Here is a 22,803-nt window from a genome sequence, read left to right as displayed (position 1 = left end):
TTGCTAAGGGTTTTTGAGTTTATTCTCCATACACAGATCACTGGCCATTCAAGCGAAACCCTGGTTTGTTGTGACTAATGTGTGTTTGATTCAAACCTACTCATCCTCGCTAAGGCGGAGGCAAAGTAGCACTGTCAACAGTGGTGTAGGCGGTCTTACCTAAATCATACCTTGTCAGAGTCCTTATATGGTTCGTGATGTCACAAGCCGGAGGTTCCGTTCATATAAAATAGATAGAACGGAATCCCCTCAGACGCAATGTAGGCACAGACAAACTCAGGACTTTTGCACACTCTGCTCTTCACCGCATGTAATTTATCGGAACAAAGCAGGCTACATTTAATTTTCTCTCAGCGTTACAACACCTTTGGCAGATAAACAAAATGAAGGTCTCAAGCATAGACTGCCGCCGCCTAAGGAAAATCATTCGGAAGGAATGTGGAAGCTGCCTCATTGTGGATTGTCGACCGTACTTTTCTTTCTCGAACTCCGGCATTAAAGGTTCAGTAAATGTGAACTTGAACTCGGTTGTTGTCCGAAGATCCCGGGGTGGACCGGTACCTATTCAATTTGTCATCCCAGACGAAAGAGCCCAGTATCGACTTCGAGAAGGTAGCATCTCGACTGTTGTTGCTTTGGACGACAGGACATCACATTGGCAAAAACTGAAAAAGGACAGTGTCGCACAGATCGTTATAAATACGCTTTCACATCTAGCAAGTGGAGCAAACATTTGTTTTCTTAAAGGTGGGTATCAGTTTAAAATATTATTATCATGAATTGCAGCCTAATGTGAATAGTTAAAACTTGTAATGCTTTGTAGACTATTTGTGCTGTCCTGATATAGATTTAACGTAACTGTACAGAACATAATATAACATTTTCTTAAACGATAATAAAACGTACTCTATATATTTTCAGAGTATTCGAACACTTTTTTTGTGATATGCGTAACATGGCTCGGTTAGTGGTCTGTATTAGATCATCTTGCTTGTTGTAACAACCTACGTGAATAATTGTCCTAGGGATATTTCACCAGAGATAAACTTTAAGTGCGTCAACGTCACAGAAATGAGTCAGACCCGGAGATGTCTAGTTGTATTTAGGCTATATGACAGCCTAGCTTAGTTTAAATGCCATTCGAAGGCCCAATTTATTTTGTCATAGCTACTCTGTTAGTATTTGTATGTCTTTGGGACCCATTGACTACTTCTGCCGCTCTCTTGTACTAATAGTAAATTACATAGTGATTTTTATTCTTATTATTCCTTCGCTTGACAGGTGGATACGAGAACTTCCATTCCCAGTACCCTGAACTTTGCACGGAGATGAAGCCAATCCCACATAGCGGAACTGAAAACGAGAAAATAGCGAGCAACATCCACTGTGAGAAACTGAGCGCCCATCATAAACCGGATTACGATCAGGTACGGAGAAGAGTCGCTGTGACTTCCTTACTTCTGCACGCTATAACAGTTTCCCCTTTAACTGCTTCCTCTGTGGCAGTTGGTTATAGCTACTAGCTATAGTCCTTATAAATGTGACAGAGTAGCACAATTCTAGGTGGGCATATGGAGAAACTGTTCTCGGTAAAATAATTTTTAACAGCAAAGCCTTTGTTGCTTTGGCTCGTATGCGGACACTGCGCTTGTGAATAGGCGTATGTTCGCGTTTCCCTTTTTGTTTTAATTTTGCATGTGTAAAGTTTATCTTGAACGGATTTTGTCTTAGTTTTGCTTTTGTTTCCCAACTCTTATTAATCTATACTTTGTTTCTTAATTGTTCTATTGCTAATGACTAATACGATCCATTAGTCATATCACTCATCCATATTGCAATTACTGATAGTAACAGTAGAAATTGGAAATTAGAAATGACGATTACCATTGGCATTTTTGTACAGGGATTTCTGCTTGAGAATGAATCGCACAACTGAAAAAGGTTTAGACTGCATTTAACCGTAACACAGTTGATCTGAAGGTGTAGGCCTTAATTTATTTTTTGTTGGTCCACTCCAGAATAAGCTCGTATTAGCATGTGTGAATGTGCGTAGCACCATGACGTGATTTTAAAATGTATGATAGAAACAGCAAATTTCCAGAATTTAAAATTAAGAACTGCATCTAGGTCATGCATTAAAGATAAGACATAAGATGTGCATAGGCTGCACTTCAGTGAGGTGGTTTGATAGAGCAGACGAAAATGTGTCTTCTTTATTTGAACATTGTGCGCACACGCATATACACATGCACGCATGTACCTACACACACACACACACACCCACACACAGGCTACACAAAGACTTTTACTCTATCCTAGATTCCGGCAATACCCCACCCACATAAAAATGTCCGTCCAGATGTTTCCAAAATGTTCCTATTTAGATTGTAACCTAGCCAAGCTTTTAACATCGTGCACATCACAATTTTTCCTTTCATCTGCCATTTACCCATGAATTATCTTGTAAGCATCCTGCTTGAATCTTGCCTTTTTTAGAAACAGAGTAATATAGATAGAGGGAGACCTTTTGTTTCCAAACCCTTGGGGTGCTCCTCCTTTCTGTCTGTAAATATTTGATGTGCGGTGGGTTCCATGCTGCCCAAAAGCCCATGATCCCCCATCAAAGGAATGACCAGTCAAAGATACAAGTTCAAAGCTACTCACCTGGCTTCTGAGTTACTGTACCTCAGGGAGGACCATCTATGATCACCAAAATCATTCTCTTTTAATGACTGTTATGGAAAAGTGTACATGTGATAAGCTTTCTAATTTGTGGAGAGGTTTCTTTTCTTTGCATCCATCAATTACTGAGGATTTTTGGCTGGACCGCAACAGCTGGGCCAGCCCTACAAATGCAAATGCCTGACTGAGTGACTGAGTGATGAAGTTATGCCATTGGTTGGCCGAGTTATGAAGTTACACCATTGGTCGGCCGGATCAAGTTTGTTAGGTCTAGCCATATGCTAGTTTTTGACCTGGTCTTGTTTTTTACCTACAAGATCTCACATTTGTCATCTCAGCATCTTATGCTAAGCACAGAGGCTAACAATTCTTTTCTTCTTTTCTGTTTTTCAGGGCAAGCCTGTGGAGATTCTCCCTTTCCTTTACCTTGGCAGTGCCTACCACGCCTCCCGACAGGACTATCTGAGTGACCTTCAGATCACAGCATTGCTCAACGTCTCCCGGAGGGACACACAGCAATCCAAAGGCCACTTCCATTATAAGTGGATCCCGGTGGAGGACAGTCACATGGCCGACATCAGCTCCCATTTCCAGGAGGCTATTGAATTTATCGGTAAGTGCATCCCTCTTGGACCTATCCTTGTTAACTGAGGTAATCTTTGGGGCTGCACAGATATCCATCCCGCCACAAATGTAAAGGAACACCTTGTTTGTGGTGGTATGGTTAATTTGTAGTCCTATATGCCTGTCTCTTCACAAAAAGTTGAGACATTTTGTGATATGTTGTAGTAAAGTTAGGCCATTGGGATGTAACACTGACTAATGCTGTGCATTATATCTGTGTAAGTACTTGAGTACTTAAATAAGTAAGTACTTAAATAAGGCTGAATTGTGTAATTACAACGAGAATGAAAACTAAATGCTGTGTGTGACTTTGACCTGTACATGAAGGAAACCAACAGAATGCCGGCTGGAAGAAATTTTCTACTTCAATTTCAGTACCAAACCAAATGATAGAAAGCCATTCCCTTAATAATACAGAACAGTCATAGATAAGATGATTCCTTTTAGAACATCTAACACTTTAAAATAAGACCTTGTTTACCCATCCCTTGATGTGAATCTAAAACAGGCCAAGTTCCCAGCCTAATCTTTCTGGTGAAACTATTTTCACATATCCTGGTGGAATGAAATAGCTGTCATTCAGAAAAAAAGGCCTTGCATTCCTTTTTAGAAAAAAAAGGCTTAATGAAGCTGTCACTGCCTATTCATTGCGGAGCCTCATTACTCACTGTGTTACTGTGTTAAATTGCGTTCCCTTAGAATGTTGATGGGTTTTGGAAAGATTGTTTATATATTGCAGGAGGTTGCATGGTTGCCTGAAAGAAATTAAGCAGAGGGATTTAATCAAAAATAAATTTTAAACAAAATTTTTAAACAAAATAAATGCACACTATGGGCTATTTATATATAGCAGCCATGCACGTGCACTACTCCACATTTATATTGCAGTCTCCCTGTTGTCTTTGAGGAGATTCAGACTGCAACCAGAAATCCTGTGACTGTAGACATTTGCCACATGTGACAGGAGCGTACATAATTTGTGCAATAAAACTGTATTCGCACAAAGAAATGCATGGAGGGGACATGACTGCAAATCAGCCCAAGTGTCCGCTCCTCCAATGACATGCTGTGCAATGCACACGATACACAGTAAATTGATGCGCCGTGCCAAATAAGCAATCCTCTGTGGAGGATGATACAGCAATACGGAGGGGCATATCGAATCATTAAAAACCCGCAAGTGCGGTCAGGTGAATGTAGGCACGCCATTAAGGGCCGCTCGCTAGCACTCCTCCAGCTTCTCCTCTGCACACGGGAGAATCACACGTCTGTGATTCATTCTGTGAGTAGTTTTCAAGGATCTGCGCTGTCAGAGCGATATTGGGGTCGGTCTTCTCACACTTCAGACGCGGGTTCTGGCTGCGCCGCTTCGGTGCGAATAAGCAGCGGCTCGATAACAGTAATGAAAAAAAGAGTCCCTTTCACACGACAGAGGCGGCGGCAGCGGCGCGCTCCGTGAGCAGCTGTGCACTGAGTCACAGCTGGCGTAAGCGAGCCCCGCGGATAGTGGGCGGGAGGCGGGGAGGACGGCGGGGCGGCGGGGTGATGACCGAACCGCGAGGCTCTCTGATGCGTCCGAGTGGGAAGCGGGGATGTGCTGGTGGAGGAGGCGAGGAGTGGATATCTCATCCTGCTGTTACAACCCAGTGTGCTTTCTAAAATGAAATTGTCGATCAAAAAAATCAATCAATCTTTATTTGAAAAGCTCATTTCGTACAACTGAATTCAATGCGCTTTACATTGTAAAAAAATCACATTGTACACAATGTGTATAAACATTTGCATTGTTAAAAAAAATAGTGACAAGTGGTAAACCTAAATAATACCTATAATAATAATAATAATAATAATAATAATAATAATAATAGTAATTTATGTAGTGCATTTCATACACAAATGCAACCTCATTTACTTTACAAAAAAGGGAATAAAAACAAAAACGAAAGATGTACTACAAGGCAAACATATTTCTGCTGTAATACCCAGTCCTTTGAAAAACACCATCAGCTTAAGGTTTCCTTGACTGTTTTGAGTTTTGTGGAAAGTGAAACTAAATCCAAAAATGAGGAATCTCCCTTCACAAAGCTTTCTGTTTTTGTCTTACAGATTTTGTGAAGCAAGAAGGTGGGAAGGTACTGGTCCACTGCGAGGCAGGCATCTCCAGATCTCCCACCATATGCATGGCCTACATTATGAAGACCAAGAGCCTGCAGCTGGAGGAGGCCTTCGACTTCATCAAGCAGCGACGGGCCCTCATCTCCCCGAACTTTGGATTCATGGGCCAGCTGCTCCAGTTCGAATCGGAGGTCCTCTCCTCCACACCCCCGGCCACTCCCGCCCCCTGCAACCAGGAAACCGCTTCCCTCTTCACTAAGGAGTTTACCCTCGGCAAGAACTACGAATCCTCCATGTTCAACTTCCCTACCTCCTTTCTAAGCCCCATACCAATTCAGTCGCCAGTTCGTCAATTTCAATTAAACCCAATTACTGCACTGCCTTAAACGTTCTGTTTGATGTCCTAAATTATTTGATTACTTGAAGAAAATAAAGAAAAGGAAACAGTGACATACACCTCTTCAGTGGAGTATAAAAGAGGTGGGATTTCCTGTAAAAAAGGGAAAAAGAAAAGCAATCAGAAAACAATTAAAGACAGGATTCATTTTGTCACTTCTGTTTCCCGGAAGTGTTTACTACTGATGCTGTTGCCTTTGATTTGCATAGTAAACTACAGCACAGCAATTATACTGTAATGTCTGCCTTACATTGATAATGTGGTGTTTGCCTTTTCTCAATGCCTGAACGGGAATTCTTAATTTATTTATCATGTTTTTTAATAAACATATTTCTCTGGAAATATACATAAACCTTGTTCTTGTGTTTTTGACATTTTATAAGTCGGAACATACATTATTGAAAATGTAGGTACAACAATATTTATGATGTTTTCTAACTCAGGTTCTAAATTGACAAGTAATGCTCCAATACCACCACAAATGAATCACCAAATAAAATAATTGACCACAATAATGTACTTATTTGCAAATCATCATCAGGTACATAGCTTCTTTCATTATTTATTGTATGTTTTTATTTATTTTTTTTTTACAATTTTAGCATTGCCAATTCATACACAGTGAATTATGACTATTACAGTAGAGACACACAGCATATTCTTGCAACTACAGTACAGTAGATATATGTGAATAGATAGCAGATGAGAACAACACTGAAGTCACATGAGGTAGGTAGCTAGCTAGCTTGATTGAGCATCATCAGTTTTAACAACAAATGAGACTGCTTTTCATAAACATACCACTCTCAAACAAGTGATGCATGCATTTCTTCATAGAAAATATAAGTAATTATTTAAAGGCATACTTTTTTTGCGGCCTTGTGTTTGCAGCCTTTAATGTGTGAGAACAATGTATGGTAGCTCCTCCGTAGTGCAGCTATTTTGTGGTTTTTCTCATTCGGTAGTTAGAACTTGGATGTAAACACAGAATCGTGTGTAAAATAAGTAACAGGCTATAGGTACATTATTGCTATCTAATACATTTATAAAGTGAATGAATATCCTATTCAAATATTAGCCTCTTTGTTTTCTCAAATACAACAAAACGTGTATATGTTCATGGCTATGGTTAATTGGTACTTAATGCAAATTATAGCTACCTTATTGGACCTGTGTTCCATAGTTGTTCCAACGTCCTTTGGTATGAAGTTATTGTGCGTTGCTTCAGATAAAGCCGCTGCCAAATAAAATGTTATGTAATATTACACTGTTATATTCCTGAGGTATATAGTTCGAAATAAGTAATTGAAATATTTCAATATTTCAAGTTATGCTGTGTTTTGTCATCAGTGAACCCTGATGAGGACGGGAGTCTTTGTATACAGCTTTGTTAGCTTTGTTAGTGAAGCTGGCTACACGTAGCTAACTAGCATGCATACTGTATCAAATTCAGTTCGGGAACTGAAATAAATGCAGGTGAACTACTGATGCCTAGGCAGTTCTGCTGCATTTTATCATCAGCGAATCCTGATAAGGATTGTCGTCTTTGTTTGCAACTTTTGTTACCTTTCCTGATACCACGAGGAAAAGCGATTCCAAGGTTGACTGTAGTTATTGAACGAGCCCTGTCAGCTTGTCTTTTTTGCTTTGCTGTATCGATGATTCTTAACATCCATCACTGCAGCAGCAAACAATCTGATACCAAATGTAACCACGCCCACCCCTCCCCACACAGAAAAGAGTGCCACACCCAGAAACATCCCAAACACATTTTAGAATAACAAATACAGGTAGAAGGTGCAAGAATTTGGCAAAAAGAAAGTAAAGACATAGATTGCCAGTGCATCATAGATATGACTTTGCATGGTTATTTTATAATATTTTCAAGTAATAAAAATCCTGCATAGTCTGCCTTTAAGTGGGATTAATAAATTGTCAGAAAAACTAAAAATAACACTACTCAGCCCCCTCAGGGTCTAATTTCGCACAGCTTGCAGGGAAACACAAGCCTTTCACTCATCACTCAAATGCAGGATACTGGAAGTGAAGAAAATTGCTGCGGTAAAGAGCTGCTTAATCTCTGGTTGATTAGACTCCTTGATCTGACTCACTCATGTGTTCTGATGGGAAAATTCATTCGCACCTAGCATGAAAAAAATCTGGCTGAAATATCAAGAGAGAATGCATACTGATATAGCCTTTATTTATATATGTTATGATAACTAGAATGACTCATTTTTCATAATGACAGCACAACACATCAAATCTATTTTCATTTGCTTAGCTATTAACACAATTTGTCACATAGCCACAGATCATAATTAGCCATGATTCAGACTGCAAGAGTCTATAAGGGACCTTCTGCATCTATGACTTCTGAAATGGTAACATACAATACAAGGACACACTGTAGAACATGAATGTAAAACTTCATGTCAGTTAGGCTGATGGTTCATGAACTGATTTTTCACAGTTTTCTTTTCCAAAAAGAAAAGAAAATGTAGATGGCTGAAAATCAAATATGGTGAATGAATGGAAAATTTGGTCCAGGTAAGATTACTGCCCAATGTAACAACTTGCAAGACTCTTGATCAAATGTTACTGACTTTTTACAATTAATAATTCGCTAGGTATAGCACCATCTTCAGTTCATATTTGGCACTTTGTTGATGTTATTCTGACATACAAGCACACAGTTTCAGTTGTTGATGTTAGGAATTGATTGGACTTTAGTGGGAGTGGGAGTAAAGTGAAAGTGAATGTGGTCTTGAAAATGTGATGTTGAGTCAGCTTTTCAAAGAAGAAGTAGAAGAAAGAGAAAAGGAAACTCTACTCACTCTTGATCTGGGCTCAATGAATTGTCAACCCCAGGGGATTTTGAGTTTTCTAGTAGCTGGAGATTAAGATGAAGACTCTCCCTCCCCGCTCTGTCTTCCTTTAAAGGACAAACGGCACGTTGTCCGCCAGCTGAAGTCCTGGTTCAAGGCCATGGAAGCGGGGAAGGAGCAGTCGAGCAGAGAGATGTGAGAGCAGGTCAAGCGGAGGGCCAGGCTGGAGCTGCAGGCCAAGGACCTGCAGCATGAGCTGGCAGGGAAGAGGAAGCAGAGGGTACGGAAGCCTCTGCCTGCGTCATCATCGCTCTGCGGTGGATCAAACGAAGCGGGATGGAAAAAAAAAATCTCTCACACTGCATAGTGTTTAAAACGGGAGTGTGAGTACGTTACCCTATACTAATAAGACAGCATTGGAGGTCATAGATTGGATCAGTGCCATTGACAGGTTAGACGTTTTGATTGGCCTATAAATTCTCCCAGCAGCTCATTTCGAACTTGTCACTTTAATTCAATGCTGCCTGCCTGGGAGCTGCTTGGAAATGTTTTTATATTTTATTTTATTAGATTTGCAATTCATTTGCATAATGTTGATATATTACATTTTCTTTTCTGAAACCGCAAAAGCTTAAAATATTGCATGTACTTACAAATAGTTAGAAAATGTCTTCTTTGCTTCTCAGCACCACAAGCTATTGTTGGCTGGACCGCAACAGCGAGGCCAGCCCTACAAACGCAAATGTCTGTGACTGACTGAGTGAGTGACTGAGTGAGTGATGAAGCTACACCATTGGTAGGCCGAGTTATGAAGTCACATGTGTGTTAGGTCCAGCCATATACTAGGTTTTAACCTGGTCTTGTTTTAGCTTTGCACTGCTCAGGATCCCACCAGGTCTAGGGTACTCTGTCATGGGCCAATATTTTACACATTCATTTACAAATTAAACACTGTCTCTGAGAAGTTTGACAATCCTTCTGGTGTCTAAACAGTGATTGTTTTGTTTTAGAATATGTAGCCATTTTGGAAGGTATAACTTGCTCTTTTTTGCAAGTATATCTGGCTGCATGATGCCTGATCTATCTAAATTTAGATTGGAAGAGCTGGAATAAATAAAAAAAAAACAAACAAAAAAAAAAAAACAATCACCCTATTGAAATGATACAGTAATATCATATATTTTAAATGCTAACCATTGTTTGGTCTCACAGAATAAAATGGGGAATGGTTCATAATCGAATCCTACGTCAAAATCTAAAAAAATATATATATTAAAAAAAAATCAATATATTGAGTATATATATGTATATATATATATATATATATTTTTTTTTTTTTAATTCTTGAAAAAACTGCAATATTACTATATTACTGGCACGTCCTGAACACTGACGGCTGGTTTTAGCGCCTCATCCTTATTTTAACATGACACGCTGGGTTAAAAAAGACAAGCCACTGGGGTACCGGCTAAGCTTATCTCGCACTCCTCTTCCGCGGCTACCTGTGGAGGGGAGCGAAGGCGGAGCAGCGGGTGCTGGCTGCCGAGCGGGAGGATTTGGAGAAGGAGCAGCAGCTTCCCAGAGCGGCCACCGGGAAGGTCAGGACTTCCGCTCGGCGGCAGCCCCGCGGAGGATTAGCGCGCCTTATGTTACTAGCGGGGCTCGCGAGCCCAGAGCCACTCTGCTCACTTTAATCCCGAATCCCTGGGCGGATTGCAACGCTAAAAGAAGCGGCGGTTGACTGCGCGCTGCGTTGGTCCCGAATTGACGGAGGGCGCTGCGAGGATTCAAGTGGGTCTACTGATTGGGAATTCCGAACCGAGGCTGAAAAAGGCTGAACGGGGTCTTCATTTACTTGGCACGGTGCTGTGCTGAAGGTCTGCATCAAGTCAATCTTATGAGGGAGAAAGAGCTACCTTGTGCACGGTGACGAGAAGAGAATGTGCTGAGCCACGGCTCAGTAAGTCTTGTAATTAACACCCACTTCATCTGAGGCACGTCTGTTTGATCTCTGAGGAGGGTGCAGTATGTTCAGTCCTTGGGTCATCACCCACTCACAGTCAGTCGTGTGTCTGATTCATGCGGCTCACCCTGCTCCCCGCTGAACGCTGCATCGACTGCAGGGTATTTCTGCTGATCTACAAAACTTGAAATGGTTCATAGGCTGCTTGTTCCTCCCACAGCAGTTCAGCTGCAACGAGGCTGGCCTTGTCTTTCCCTGAGGTGAGACATGTCTATGAGGGTATATCCTTTAGTAGCACTACTTGTCACTCCTTCTGTGGTGTTGGGGGCTTTTCTAAATGACTCTTTCGTCATTGCCTCCACCCTGCCCACATCTGTCGCCACCTGCTGCTCCCCATCACCGCCACCTGGCCCCACCCATCATCTGAGCCACATCATAAACCCTATAAAACTGACTGACATGTTGGTCACCAGTCGGCACCCTGAGCCGACCAGAGGAGGATGGATTTCCCCCTTGAGCCTGGTTCCTTCCAAGGTTTCTTCCCATCTGCCACAGGGAGATTTTCCTTGCCACTGTTGCCTTAGGCTTGCTCCTGTGGGGGTTTAGGCCAGGGTTGTCTGTAAAGCGTATTGTGACAACTGATGTAAAATACACTATACAAATAAAATTTGATTTGATTGATTGAATGAAAGCATTTTTTTATTGTTTTCAGCTGGTCTAAAACTTTCTACAGTTCCATTGCAAATCTGACGTGTTTCTCTGTGATCTTAAATTCTGTTTTCAGTATGCTTTTGTTATTCCTTTTTTATAGAAGAGCACTACCCAGAAATTGTTCTCATTGCTGCCATTGCTGTTATGATGACTGTAATGCAACCAGAGTAAAACAAGTCCCCTCAATAATAATAATAATAATAATAATAATAATAATAATAATAATAATAATAAAACAGTGCTTTTCTAAAAACTGCACGCACTGCAAAGACAAATTATAAATAAAAATTGATGTATAAATGAATAAAAATTCTAAATGGCGACTAATGAGTCCTGGTGTGCTGAATGGCCTGTTCATTATCAGACGTCTCAAGTCACAGTGTTTCACCTTTTGTTTGATGAAGAAGATATCATTAATGACAGACTGATATCTCATATTTATCTACCCGGTGATGAATAAGAGGTTAGAAGGGGTGCAGTGTGCTCTGCTTTTCTGGAACACAAACAGGCGCACACAGATAATGTCAGGTTCTGTTCTGCTAAAGAGGATTAGCGGCTGTCAGGTCAGCAGAGGGCGGCTGCGTGAGTCACCGGCGCCATCCGCCATTAGTGACTGACTGAGGAGCTGACTCTCTGACGAGAGGGGTTGTATGGACACAAGTGTGTGTGTGTGTGTGTGTGTGACAGAGAGAGAATGTGTGTGAGTGTGTGTGCATGTGTGTGAGAGAGAAAGAGAGTGTATATATGTGAGTGTGTGAGTGTGTGTGATAGAGAGAGAGACTGTGTGTGTGTGTGTGTGTGTGAGAGAGAGAGATAGAGTGTGTCCGTGTGTGAGAGAGAGCCAAAGAGAGAGGGTATGTGTGTGAGTGTGTGTGTGACAGAAAGAGAGGGTGTGAGTGTGTGTGCGACAGTGAGAGAGTATGTGTGCGTGCATGTGTGTGTGTGCGTGTGTGTGTACTCACATGTGAATGTCCAAGTAAGTTAATGTGGGTTTGTTAGGTCGGCTCCCTAATCTGTTTTTCTGGTGACTCACATCAGCTAACCCTTTTTACTGCAAATTCAGGAATTCTTGGAAATTCACCACCAGGTCATCTACCTAACCTCATAAAACATCATTGTGTTTTCTGCAAAAAGGCATGCGATGCCCCTGTTCACCTATTGTACTTACTAAGGAGATGTACGTTTTTTTGGAATGGGATTGAGCATAGGGAAACAGCAGTGGGCTTTATGAAACTAGTAAACAGGCTGTGCGTGTATGCTGATGGGTGGACACTCCCTTTAGGCCGGAAACGCAGGGAAAACAAGTTCGATCAGCTGATAAATTGGAGGGAGCATATCTTGATCAGCTCCCTCCAAGTCCAAGGTGTCCATAGCATGTATTTTGGGAGAAAGGTGCCGAAAGAGAACCAGCATTCTGGAAAAAAAGAATCCGCCCTCTTATTTTGTCATGCATTCAGTTAGCAGGAGTCATATCCTGGGCGTTTATAATATTTCCCACATATTATGCTAACCTGATTACAGTGAGAGACTGGGATATTTAATACAATAAATACCTTAACCTTTAAGTCCAAAGACGCAATTATTTACAAACAAGACCCATTAATGTTGAATAAGAAATACCGTACTGTAGAAGCCCTGCGTATACTTTACACATGGCCAGGAACATTTGAAAGCTTTCGCTTCGTAGATATTTCGCAGAAAATTCCACAAAGGCACTGCTGTCACAGTCACTGAGTCAACATCAAATAGTCAAATTGGGATACAATGGAAGCACGCTCTTAATCAACCACACACTGGTGCACTCGCGCTTGCGTGATGTGTGATGTGGCTTGAGCTTCATACCGTGGGCTGCAGATCATTATCGGTTCAATGGGCCTCTATTATCACTCCTCAGTCTGCCGCTTCTGTTGAAAAGAAGAACGCCTTTCTTTTTTGTGACAATAGCAAAGGCTTTGTTCTCCATATCATGATTTCAATATAATTTATCCTTGCTGTGTTACACATTATCTGAGTCTGATTTGTATGTCCTAATTTATGCTGCAGCGTACTGCATTCAAGTAATACGTCTTTTTGTGAATCAGCATCGGACGAGTAGTAGTTTTGGGTTACTATTCTCCGAAAAGGTATTCTCTGCATGTAAATGAAAACAGTTAGAAGAAATGAACAAAGAAATCTTTAATAAGCTGTACGCGTTGCACACACAGGATATCTGTAATACATTTTCAAGTGCCCACTAGATAACACAGCAAAGATTAATGAGATGTTTATTTTGCTCAAGAAATGTGGGTCAATTTCCATCTATTATCTTGAGAAAAACAGTAATAATATGAACTAATTATAGCTCATTTTATCAACAGCAGTTTATTCAGAGGGATATAATGATATTATTTTATTTTTTCATTATTTTATTACCTCAGAGGAAGCTTATCTGAATAAAATCCATGTGCAGCAAAATGTCCAGTGTTCATTCAGTTCTAACAGAGTGCATGTACACTGTAAGTTATCACTGAAGATTTTACTCTGCAGAAGCTTCTGGAGCAAGTTAAACAGGTGAATTCTAAAGGTCCAGTTGTTGACAGGAGGTATTTGCCAGCTGAGGGCATGATGAGGTTAATGATTAGGTTAATGATTCTCCTGCTTTTTTTCGTGCAGGATCTGAAAGAGTTGGGGCAGCCAGATGGGGGCGCTGTCGCCACAGTCACCACCTGTAGAGCCTGAGAGCATTGCACACTCAAACCCCGCCATTTATCGTCTCTATTTTATTTTAGCTGCATCTTTTTGTACGCAACAAATGAGCAAAGATTTCTGGAAGCATTTCTTTCAGACAATTCAAAAAAACGTAAATGGTAACAAAGTGTATTTGAATGAGGTAATACCTTAGAGAAGTACCAGTTTCTCACACTTAAGCAGGTGTGGCAGATGGACAAATAGGTAGCACCTTAAGCAAGCAAACTCGGTCATGTGTCACTGGCTTTTTGTTAAAAGCAACACTTGAATCAATTTTGTCCAAGGTTCATTTTGGGAGGAAGGAACTGTCTGACATATATTATATGTCAATAAATAAATAAATTAAGCATTAGTTCATCTGACTGATTTGTCTTGTGATGTCAATATGAGATGTTCATTCTTGCAGAGACTGCTCTGGAATAATGTGACCTTAAAACGGTAAATAATCTCATTAAATATGTCCATAAAAAAACAACAGCTTGTCACAGTTCAGGGGTTGGAATTATGGTTGGGCTGAAAACAACCATATGGAGGGGGGCAATTTTTTTTTAACACTGCCTTGGAGACAAACCAGACACTTACTTGCTTTCGCTGAAGCCAGTAACACTCTATATCCAACCCCTACCCTGGAGTACCCCCCACCCCCCCAACACTCCCCCCCACCCAGGCCACCACACGCCACAGCCCTCCCACAGGGTGAGTCACTGCTTGTTATCTGGGAGAGGGTGTGCGGAACTGCCGAGTCGGTATCTCCCGCTCCTTTTCACGCACCGCACGAAGGTTGCCACGATAACCTTTAATCAAGGGTTATTCACTGGTAAGGATGTAGCCGCGGGAGGACCTGCCAATTTCACACCTTCTTCTCTGGCGCTGACGCTGTTCCAGACAATGTATAATTAACTGAAAACATGTATTAAACACGGGCCCGCCTATATTGTTTGCATTGCCTGCCACAAGCGTGTGTACCGTCTCATGTGATAAGTAAGGCATTTGATCGTTTTTTTTTGTTCATGTTTTTCACACGAAAAGAATTTTGTGTGAATTCTGAAGCTGGTTCTGTTCGTGAATGAAGGAGACAATCAGGAAGACCAGTCCTAGGAAGTTGGGGAGAGCACGGTGGAGTGCAAGAGGGGCTCAGGCTTCCACAACAGTATGTTCAGTATGTTCCACAACAGTATGTTCAGGATGGAACGCTACTGAACATACTGCATAAATGTAACAGTCTTTAAATTTTTAGCCTTTACAAGTAGTCCTTTACATTAAGGCTGCACATGTTCTTTGCTTTGCTTTCTTATTGTGGAATAAAGGTATAATTGTGAAATTCATGTGCATGTCATTTGGAAAACAAATCTTGTTTAACACCACCTTTCTTAAAGATAGCTTGCCCAACAGATGGCGCCAGTTCAGTTATTTACATGCTCCAATCTAAGCTTTGGGAGGTAAAAACTAACTCACAAATTAATTTGCAATAATAAGGGACCATTTTTTAAATCTGAATAGAGTCAGATCTCCTATCCAGAATAGTTACTGTATATAAGAATAAGAATAAGATTATTATTATTTATGTGCCACTTACAAAATAGGTTATATGATCATTACAGTAAAAAATAACATAAAATCTGAAAAGGTGTGTATGTTTTAAATGTGCGATGTCATGTTATATGGCCATACAGAAATATCATTCACACCCAGTATCAGAGCTGCCAAAAGGTTACTTGACATGAATTGTAAAAATGGGTCCATAATCAGTATTCATGCCAAGGTTGAGATTTGCTGCATTTATGGATATTTATTTTTGGTCTTATTGTGTTCATTTCCCTTTAGGCTGCCAAAGTAATGTTTTTTCACACTTTAACTAGAAGTTAAGAAACTCTGTTGTCAGTGACATGATAATAATTGCGCACAATAACAACCTTAATTTTGCTCTTTTCGTACAGGAACCTTCGTGGGGAGTGATGAGCTCCTGTGACGCCAGCGCCGCGTGCGATCGCGCGCTCGCACAATGGAAGATTCTGGAAATCTACGTCACGCGCCGGCACCTGGAGGAATTAAAATACATTTAGGGGATGGTAACATCTGCTATTATTCTTAGCTATTACTCACAAGCACTGCGCCATTTGCTTTTCTGTGGGCTTAAAGGTCAGTTTGACTCACTGGGTAAATCAAAAGTGCAGGCCATTGTGCCATTCCCTATTATTTTTCTGTGCCATTTAGACATTGTTGGAGGGAGCATTAATATTATATCTGTCACCAACAGGGCCATAGCGGTGCTTCAGACTCCTGTCATTGCAATATTAAAGGCAACACCCACAACGGTATGAGTCAGTTTATTAAATATTCAGACTTTTTCCATTTTGCCCCAGGCTTCTATATAACTGCGGCATGCGTGTTTTTTCTTTTTTTTTTTTTTTTTTTTGTGTCCTTCACTCTGTATGAATGTGGTTGGGTTTATGGTGATCTGTGTGCAAGTTAATTGGTTGTGGGACAGGTGCCAGTACGTGATCAGGTTTACACTGCTTCCTCTGTCCTTGCCCTGTGGTCTGGCTGGACAGTGGCAGGGAACCAAGTTCTCAGTTACACAGGGAGCTGCTGAATGAGGTCTGCTAAATAAATGTAATGAATGGCGAACAGTTGCAGCCGTCCAGCAGTTCCCTATCGGTGACCCCTCCCTGCAAATGGCAGATTTATAGGTCCTCTCTTGACCTCAGTGAAATGGGGGGGCCACCCTCTAGTGTAGAGGCATTATGAGAACCCCCCCCCCCACCCCCCAAAAAATGCTCTTGAATTTGCAAGTATTCAAGTGCTCTCACAGCCATGTTAAATTGGTACATCAAATCATGCCTCAGGATGTCCGTGGTTACATTTACTCTATTGTAAAACTTTATTGCTGAGTGTCCCTTCTTTATGTGTTGCTGAAGGGTGCTAACAGAACAACAATTCCTATAAATGCCGTAGGTATGTTGCTGCCTGAATGGGTATGTTGCTGAGAATGCCTGCATGTGAATCATCATTACCCTCTACATATTTTTCCCTGTATGAACTCTGTGTGGGAAGTGGCAGCATTCATCTACAAACCAGCGCATTGCATGGCTCCCTCTTTTTTTAAGCCCACCCTGTGAGGCCATTTGTCTGTTACATGACTACTGCGGCAATGCCAAGCAAGTATTAGGCAAACTCTCGCCGTGGCACCAAAGCCCCGCCCCTTTCTGCCCTGCCCCTCCCTGCTCTGAGAGAGCCCGAAAGCAGGGGAGAGAAAATGGACGTCCCATTCCCAAGATACAGAGCCACATTAGACCTCCAGCGCTGCACCAGCTTAGCAACAAATTACTCTGAAGCAGAGAAAACCCAAACATGTATCCCTGCCCAGCTGAAAGAACACATTAAACCGGTCTAATTGTTATGGTAAGCCAGGGTAATAACTTCACACATGCCTGTTTAAACCCAGTGCCAAATAAACAGTAATTCTTTTTTTGTGAATGCCCTTGCTCATGAATGACATTCCCAGCTGTACTGTACTGTTTCTAGAAAACTGATCTTATGAAAAAGAAGGCTGTGGACCACTTAACACTATGTAAAGGGGGCCTTCAGCCAATTACCTAATTCCACACTAATTTGTATGGATGTATTTTGCCTATATTTTGTTAATAGATTTATTTTTTGCGCTGAATAATTGTGATTGAATGATGATATGCATTGGTCGCATACTTCTTCCAAGAGCAGATTTATCACAATACATTGCAACCAAAATGTTAGGTGTTCAGGCTAAACATGTGTACATTTACATATCATATAATATACAAACTCATTCCCTAAACATGAATGAATAAATAAATAAATTAATTAATTAATTCAGAGTACTCAATTTACAGTGATTTATCCAAATGGATAAAGTATAAATCAGAGAAAATATTGGGTCAGACATACAATAATTAGCACACACCAAGTCCGGAGCCTTCAAAGGTATTACTTTTAGTTTTGCGTGTCCAAAAAATGAAATATGTATATATTTCAATATATGCTGTATATTTTGGTCATGAATAATTCCAGAAAATTTGGAATGTGGAATATCCATTTGTATTTTTATCATGTGTGCCCATTGCTGCCAAGCACAGAATCTCAAAATTGTTGTGACAGCCTCTGCTTCTTTTTCCACTCCCCAGCGTGTGACTCAAAGCTCTGTGACTCAGACGCTGAGTTGGGGGAGGACGCGTCATGTCAAAGGTGTGGAGGCAGGCTGTGGGTGCACGACCGACCAAGAGGAGTCACTGCTGAGCGAACGGGGCACGGTTGTCCAGCTGAATGGAATCCCTCCCTCGGCAACGCTGCAACGGAGTACGCTGCCACCCACAGTCAGTTCTGGTGCAGTTTGGATTTGATGTCACTGACTGTGGCTTCCGTCCACACGGATAATGTTACAGAATGAGTCACCCAGTAGCACAATGCTTGCGGTTCCTGATCGATTTATTCTCCTCCCACCCCCAAAAAAAACCCCTACATATTTCAATAAGCGTTATGCTAGCCAATATAAATGTGCAGAAAAGTGCACCAGCAATTAATCCTGTGTCCTGTTACTATTCCTTACATTCCCTGTCTTATTTATTTCTTCCTTTTTACCATTTGTCTCATATCCCTTCCTATTTGGAAGGCCCGGTTGCACATGTAAGCCAGCGGCATTGCTGCACTGTCCTCCATTAATTCTGGGAGCACATGAGCATGACGCATCCTCTGCTAAGTGTGTGACTACTGGCCAACCATCACTCCATTTCATTCTTTAGCATTAGCAGCATCTTTAGCAGCAGCAATGCAGAGACAGGCTGCAGATGCCCTGTTGACCAGAGGACACTCAGGTGTGTGATGAAGAGGGACACCCCGCCAACTGTTTCCCTCCCTCCCAGGGTGGCCCTGGGTCATTCTTTGGGTCTCCTCACCACCGGTATGGTCAGGAATTAATTTGAACAGTGGGATGTGTCCCTGCATCAACACCCAGTGTATTAGAAAGACAAGCCAACCAGAAGCCTTGAGCTGGACTGTTTTGCTGCTACTTACTAAGCACCAACAGTACACAAGAACCAGTGCTTAAGCTGGACATGCTATGCAGGGGCCCCGCAGCATTTCTAATTATGACACAAACTGCAGTAAAAATACCCTCAGCAGCAAGCAATAAACCTTATAATTAGTCGCACGGTGAAACTTAGTACCATTTGCGTAACGGTGTGTCACGTGGCGCCGCATCAATGTGTACTTTCACCATTGCATGAGAATATCGATTCAGAAAATAGACCCTTTGTGACACATTTGTTTGGCTCTGGCCGTGTCATTTCAATGCCATCTGCTTGCTGGCTGGCTAAAAATAGAATAGGGATTGTTATTTGGAGCCTCAGAAATGTGTGCACTGGGGCTCCTGTGGTTGTCAGCAAGGAATTTTGTCAGATGTTTCATGAACTTTGCCATTATTCATTTAAACAAATGGCGTGTAGATGTAAGGTAATGGCCTTGTAGAGGAACACAGGAAAACGTTTCATTTGCATAGATACTTATACTACTTTGGAAGGAAAAATATAATATTGTAGTAGTATGTTTCTATAATGCTTCTTCCAATGTGAAAGACCTTCCACCCATTTTTGTATATAATCTGAAAATATAATCCTATCAATGAAAATGGATTAAAGTAATTTTTTTCTCTTTAGTGAGTAACACCTTCAGGCAAACATTTCTACTCAAAATAGATATTTAACCATCTTGAATTATATATTAAATTCAAAAAGGGAGCTTGTAGCAAAATAAACAAAGTTTGTGTATTGTGATTTTATGAATAAGGGGTGTGAGAAACAGAGAATATGAATACCAATGCACAGAAACCATGATAACAAGTCAGGTAAACCCCAGAGAGTGTCTGTGCATCTTAAGCTCCCTGCATGCATGCAGTAGTTATTAGCCTTACCTACCAGAATCCTTAATATGACCTGAGGCAGACACTCCAATCGAACAGTTTTTCACAGGTTATTTCTGCATCACATGCTTTAAGTCCTTTGTTTCCACAAAATATGCTTTTATTTGTAGTATATTTCACTTAATCAAGATTGATGATGTGAATGTATCTTGTGAGGCTGCAAATGTAATTTAATTAAAAAAAAAGAAAGTGTAATATGAAATTCTTCTGATCTTCTGATCAAAACTTGGCAAATAGCAAGTTAAATAAATCTGTCTGCCAAATAAATGTTATGTAATGACTGGATCATATCATAATGCTTTCATTGTAAGACACATTTTTAAAGATTTTAGTTCAAGATGATGTGAACTACAGGGAGATCTTGGAATCTGAGTTCTGCAACACCCCTACGCCAGAACATGTTTCTCAGCAATAAGGTTTTGCCAGAGGTTTGTCCACTGTTTTTGGAAGGAGGCCGACATTTAGGTAATTTTGTCAGCAATTTCCTGTTCAAACAATATTACAAGCACAATATGCCTTTTTTGTATCAAAGGTTGTGCTTTTCTAGGGTATTTTCTTCTTAACATACCTTTTTGAAAGCCAAATTTATTGTTTATCATTAAAATGTGCCATAAGTGCCTAAGTGAGATATTTTTTTCCCTTGGTCATTTTTGTTTCAGGCTAAAGAGACCATAAAACGTGAGTACAAGTCAATTAATGAGCACTGACAACTAGACACTATGCACTCGTAATTAAATCAGCTCAACAGGTTGGTTGTACATAATAGAATTGAAAGGCCAGCAGTTGTTGGTTATGTGTTTGCACTTATAACGACTCTTCCCACTAAGTGATTTATAGAATGAGTCCAGGTTTTTGGCACACAGATGTGTAACCTCAGACAAATGGCCACCACAACATGTTAAGTATCTGACACTGTGTGCTGGGGACTAGTTTCAAGCCATACAGCTGCTAAATTGATCAGCAGTTACTGAGTGACTAATGGCACTTCTCACACCGTGATTTCACTGAGCTCGACAGTGGATGGTGACTGATGGGGTCGGAGTGGGGGGGGGGGGGGGGGGGGTCGACAAGCTCTTCTCTCCTGAGTGTGAGTGTCCTGGAAACTCTCAGTCGGTTAAGTGCCTTTCAACCTGTTTCCTGTCATTCCCGTTAAATTGCAGGTTTTCCCTTTGAAGAGGGCTTCTCTTGGTCTTTTTACTTTTCCTGTCGAAGAAGGGAAAGTGAGTGGACGGGAGGTGGGCGGGGGAGGGAAGGGCAGTAAGGGAAGGGGGGGGGGGGAGGGTGGGTTGCTACTGGCATCGCTGCTGTTGGTCCTGCACAGAAGTTGAAGTTAGCCAAAGTTTCCTGTGACCGCCACAGGCTGTTTCACCGGCGTTCTCCCCAGGAGAGTCCCCCCCTCGGGATTTATCAGTGGTCTTATACGGCGAAGGCAATTCGGACTATTTCTGGTGCTCTCGAGTGGGCTGGACGCGGAAATATTCTTTTCTATCATGAATCACGCCTGGGAGAAGAGTGTTTTCGAGGGTCACGTCGACGGCGTCCAGAACGAGCTAAGTAAAATGTCTGGCAAAGCACAGATGGATCTTTCAGGGGCAAAAGCTCTTTCGGAAAACATACAGAGGTAAGGATATGTCAGGCACACTTCAAACGGTCAATGGGTTTCACGTACTTAATGCAAACAAAAGAGCGAACATGTTCCTAACATTATATTTAGGACTACCACAAAACTATTATGGCATTCATAAATATGGACACTTTTTTGTTGAATATTATGCCATTGAAAGGGTCTTTCTCCCTCAATAACACTGCCCACATGCCTGTACCCAGCCCAGAAATACATTTAAATGTTAAGAATTCCAATATATAGCAAAGAAATTCATCAATAAACACCTGTCAAATAGGGACAAGCCTCAATCTACAAGGCAAGAAACAAAGCTCTTTCACTATCAGGGCTGTCCAAAACATGATGCAGGTACAATGTATAGAATATGTTATTCAGTTAACATTCACTGGGAATATACAATTGCAAAGGAAATTCATCAGCTATGTTTTGCCTTTAATTGTATGTATTTGTATTATATTCCCGATGGTAGTCAGACACTGCTCACGTACTTTGAGTGGATTGAGTACATGATCTACTTTGCTGAGATTTACATGGATGTATGACCAGATAAAGGAGACCCAGTCTACTCAATTCTGATAGAAGTGTTGGTCATGTGCAGAAGGACATGCCCTGTGTAGTTCACATTCACTGTTGTTATTTTTCATTATTATTTTCTCACCAAAACATCCTGTTTGATATCATTTTTCAAATAAAGTTATATGTATGAGCTTATGTCAGATTAATTCACAATGAAGTTGCATTTTGCTAAAGCAACAACACAAAGCAAGTGATCGTGATCCCATAATCCAAAGATTAAACAGTTTACCCAAATACAGTCAATATTCTGTTTAGCAGTTTTACAGCTTATGATGTGAAACATTTAATTTACATTGAACAAAGTGAGCCACTGTTCATTTACAAGTGGTGATGCAGTAAGGATAATTAAAATATTCCTTTATTCTGAAATAATGTGTGTACCTTTCTCTGCTAATAAATAGAATATTTTGAAAGTTTGCTTTTGAAAAAAAGAACAAACTATTTACTGCTTGGCTGAGCAGACCATTAAATGGATAGCATTTTCTCGTATACAGTAGTCATCACTTTAGACATCAAGTAGACATGCATTTAGTAGAAACACTTCCATTAATTTGTGTGCATAAAACATGTAGTGTATAAACTGGAAATATTTAACAAGGATTCCAT

At 40.9% G+C, this 22,803-nt stretch overlaps 2 protein-coding genes and 1 long non-coding RNA gene across 5 annotated transcripts in view; 2 read left to right on the top strand and 1 right to left on the bottom strand.

The window, feature by feature from the left end:
• Positions 1 to 239: 239 nt before the first annotated feature.
• On the top strand, positions 240 to 6,390 carry dusp5 (dual specificity phosphatase 5). Its single transcript, XM_035402685.1, has 4 exons — positions 240 to 747; positions 1,282 to 1,427; positions 3,076 to 3,295; positions 5,413 to 6,390. Exons 1-4 carry the CDS (start codon positions 384 to 386, stop codon positions 5,805 to 5,807), a joined length of 1,125 nt encoding a protein of 374 aa, XP_035258576.1. The 5' UTR covers positions 240 to 383; the 3' UTR covers positions 5,808 to 6,390.
• Positions 5,785 to 8,906, bottom strand: LOC118219496. The gene is made up of 3 exons (XR_004763782.1): positions 8,656 to 8,906; positions 6,979 to 7,055; positions 5,785 to 5,911 (listed from the first exon to the last, which is right to left on the bottom strand). It is a non-coding gene; the product is annotated as an uncharacterized LOC118219496 (long non-coding RNA).
• Positions 8,907 to 21,304: 12,398 nt separating this feature from the next.
• Positions 21,305 to 22,803, top strand: part of rbm20 (RNA binding motif protein 20) — a 50,456-nt gene continuing 48,957 nt past the window's right edge. For all 3 annotated transcript variants that reach the window (XM_035399667.1, XM_035399648.1, XM_035399638.1), the window contains exon 1: positions 21,305 to 21,618. In XM_035399667.1, coding sequence (XP_035255558.1) covers positions 21,488 to 21,618 — 131 coding nt within the window. In that variant the 5' untranslated portion in view covers positions 21,305 to 21,487. The remainder of the gene's footprint in view (positions 21,619 to 22,803) is intronic.

This window comes from Anguilla anguilla, chromosome 2, assembly GCF_013347855.1.
Source record: "Anguilla anguilla isolate fAngAng1 chromosome 2, fAngAng1.pri, whole genome shotgun sequence".
NCBI classification, from domain to species: domain Eukaryota; kingdom Metazoa; phylum Chordata; class Actinopteri; order Anguilliformes; family Anguillidae; genus Anguilla; species Anguilla anguilla.
This window is presented reverse-complemented; position numbering and strand designations above follow the sequence as displayed.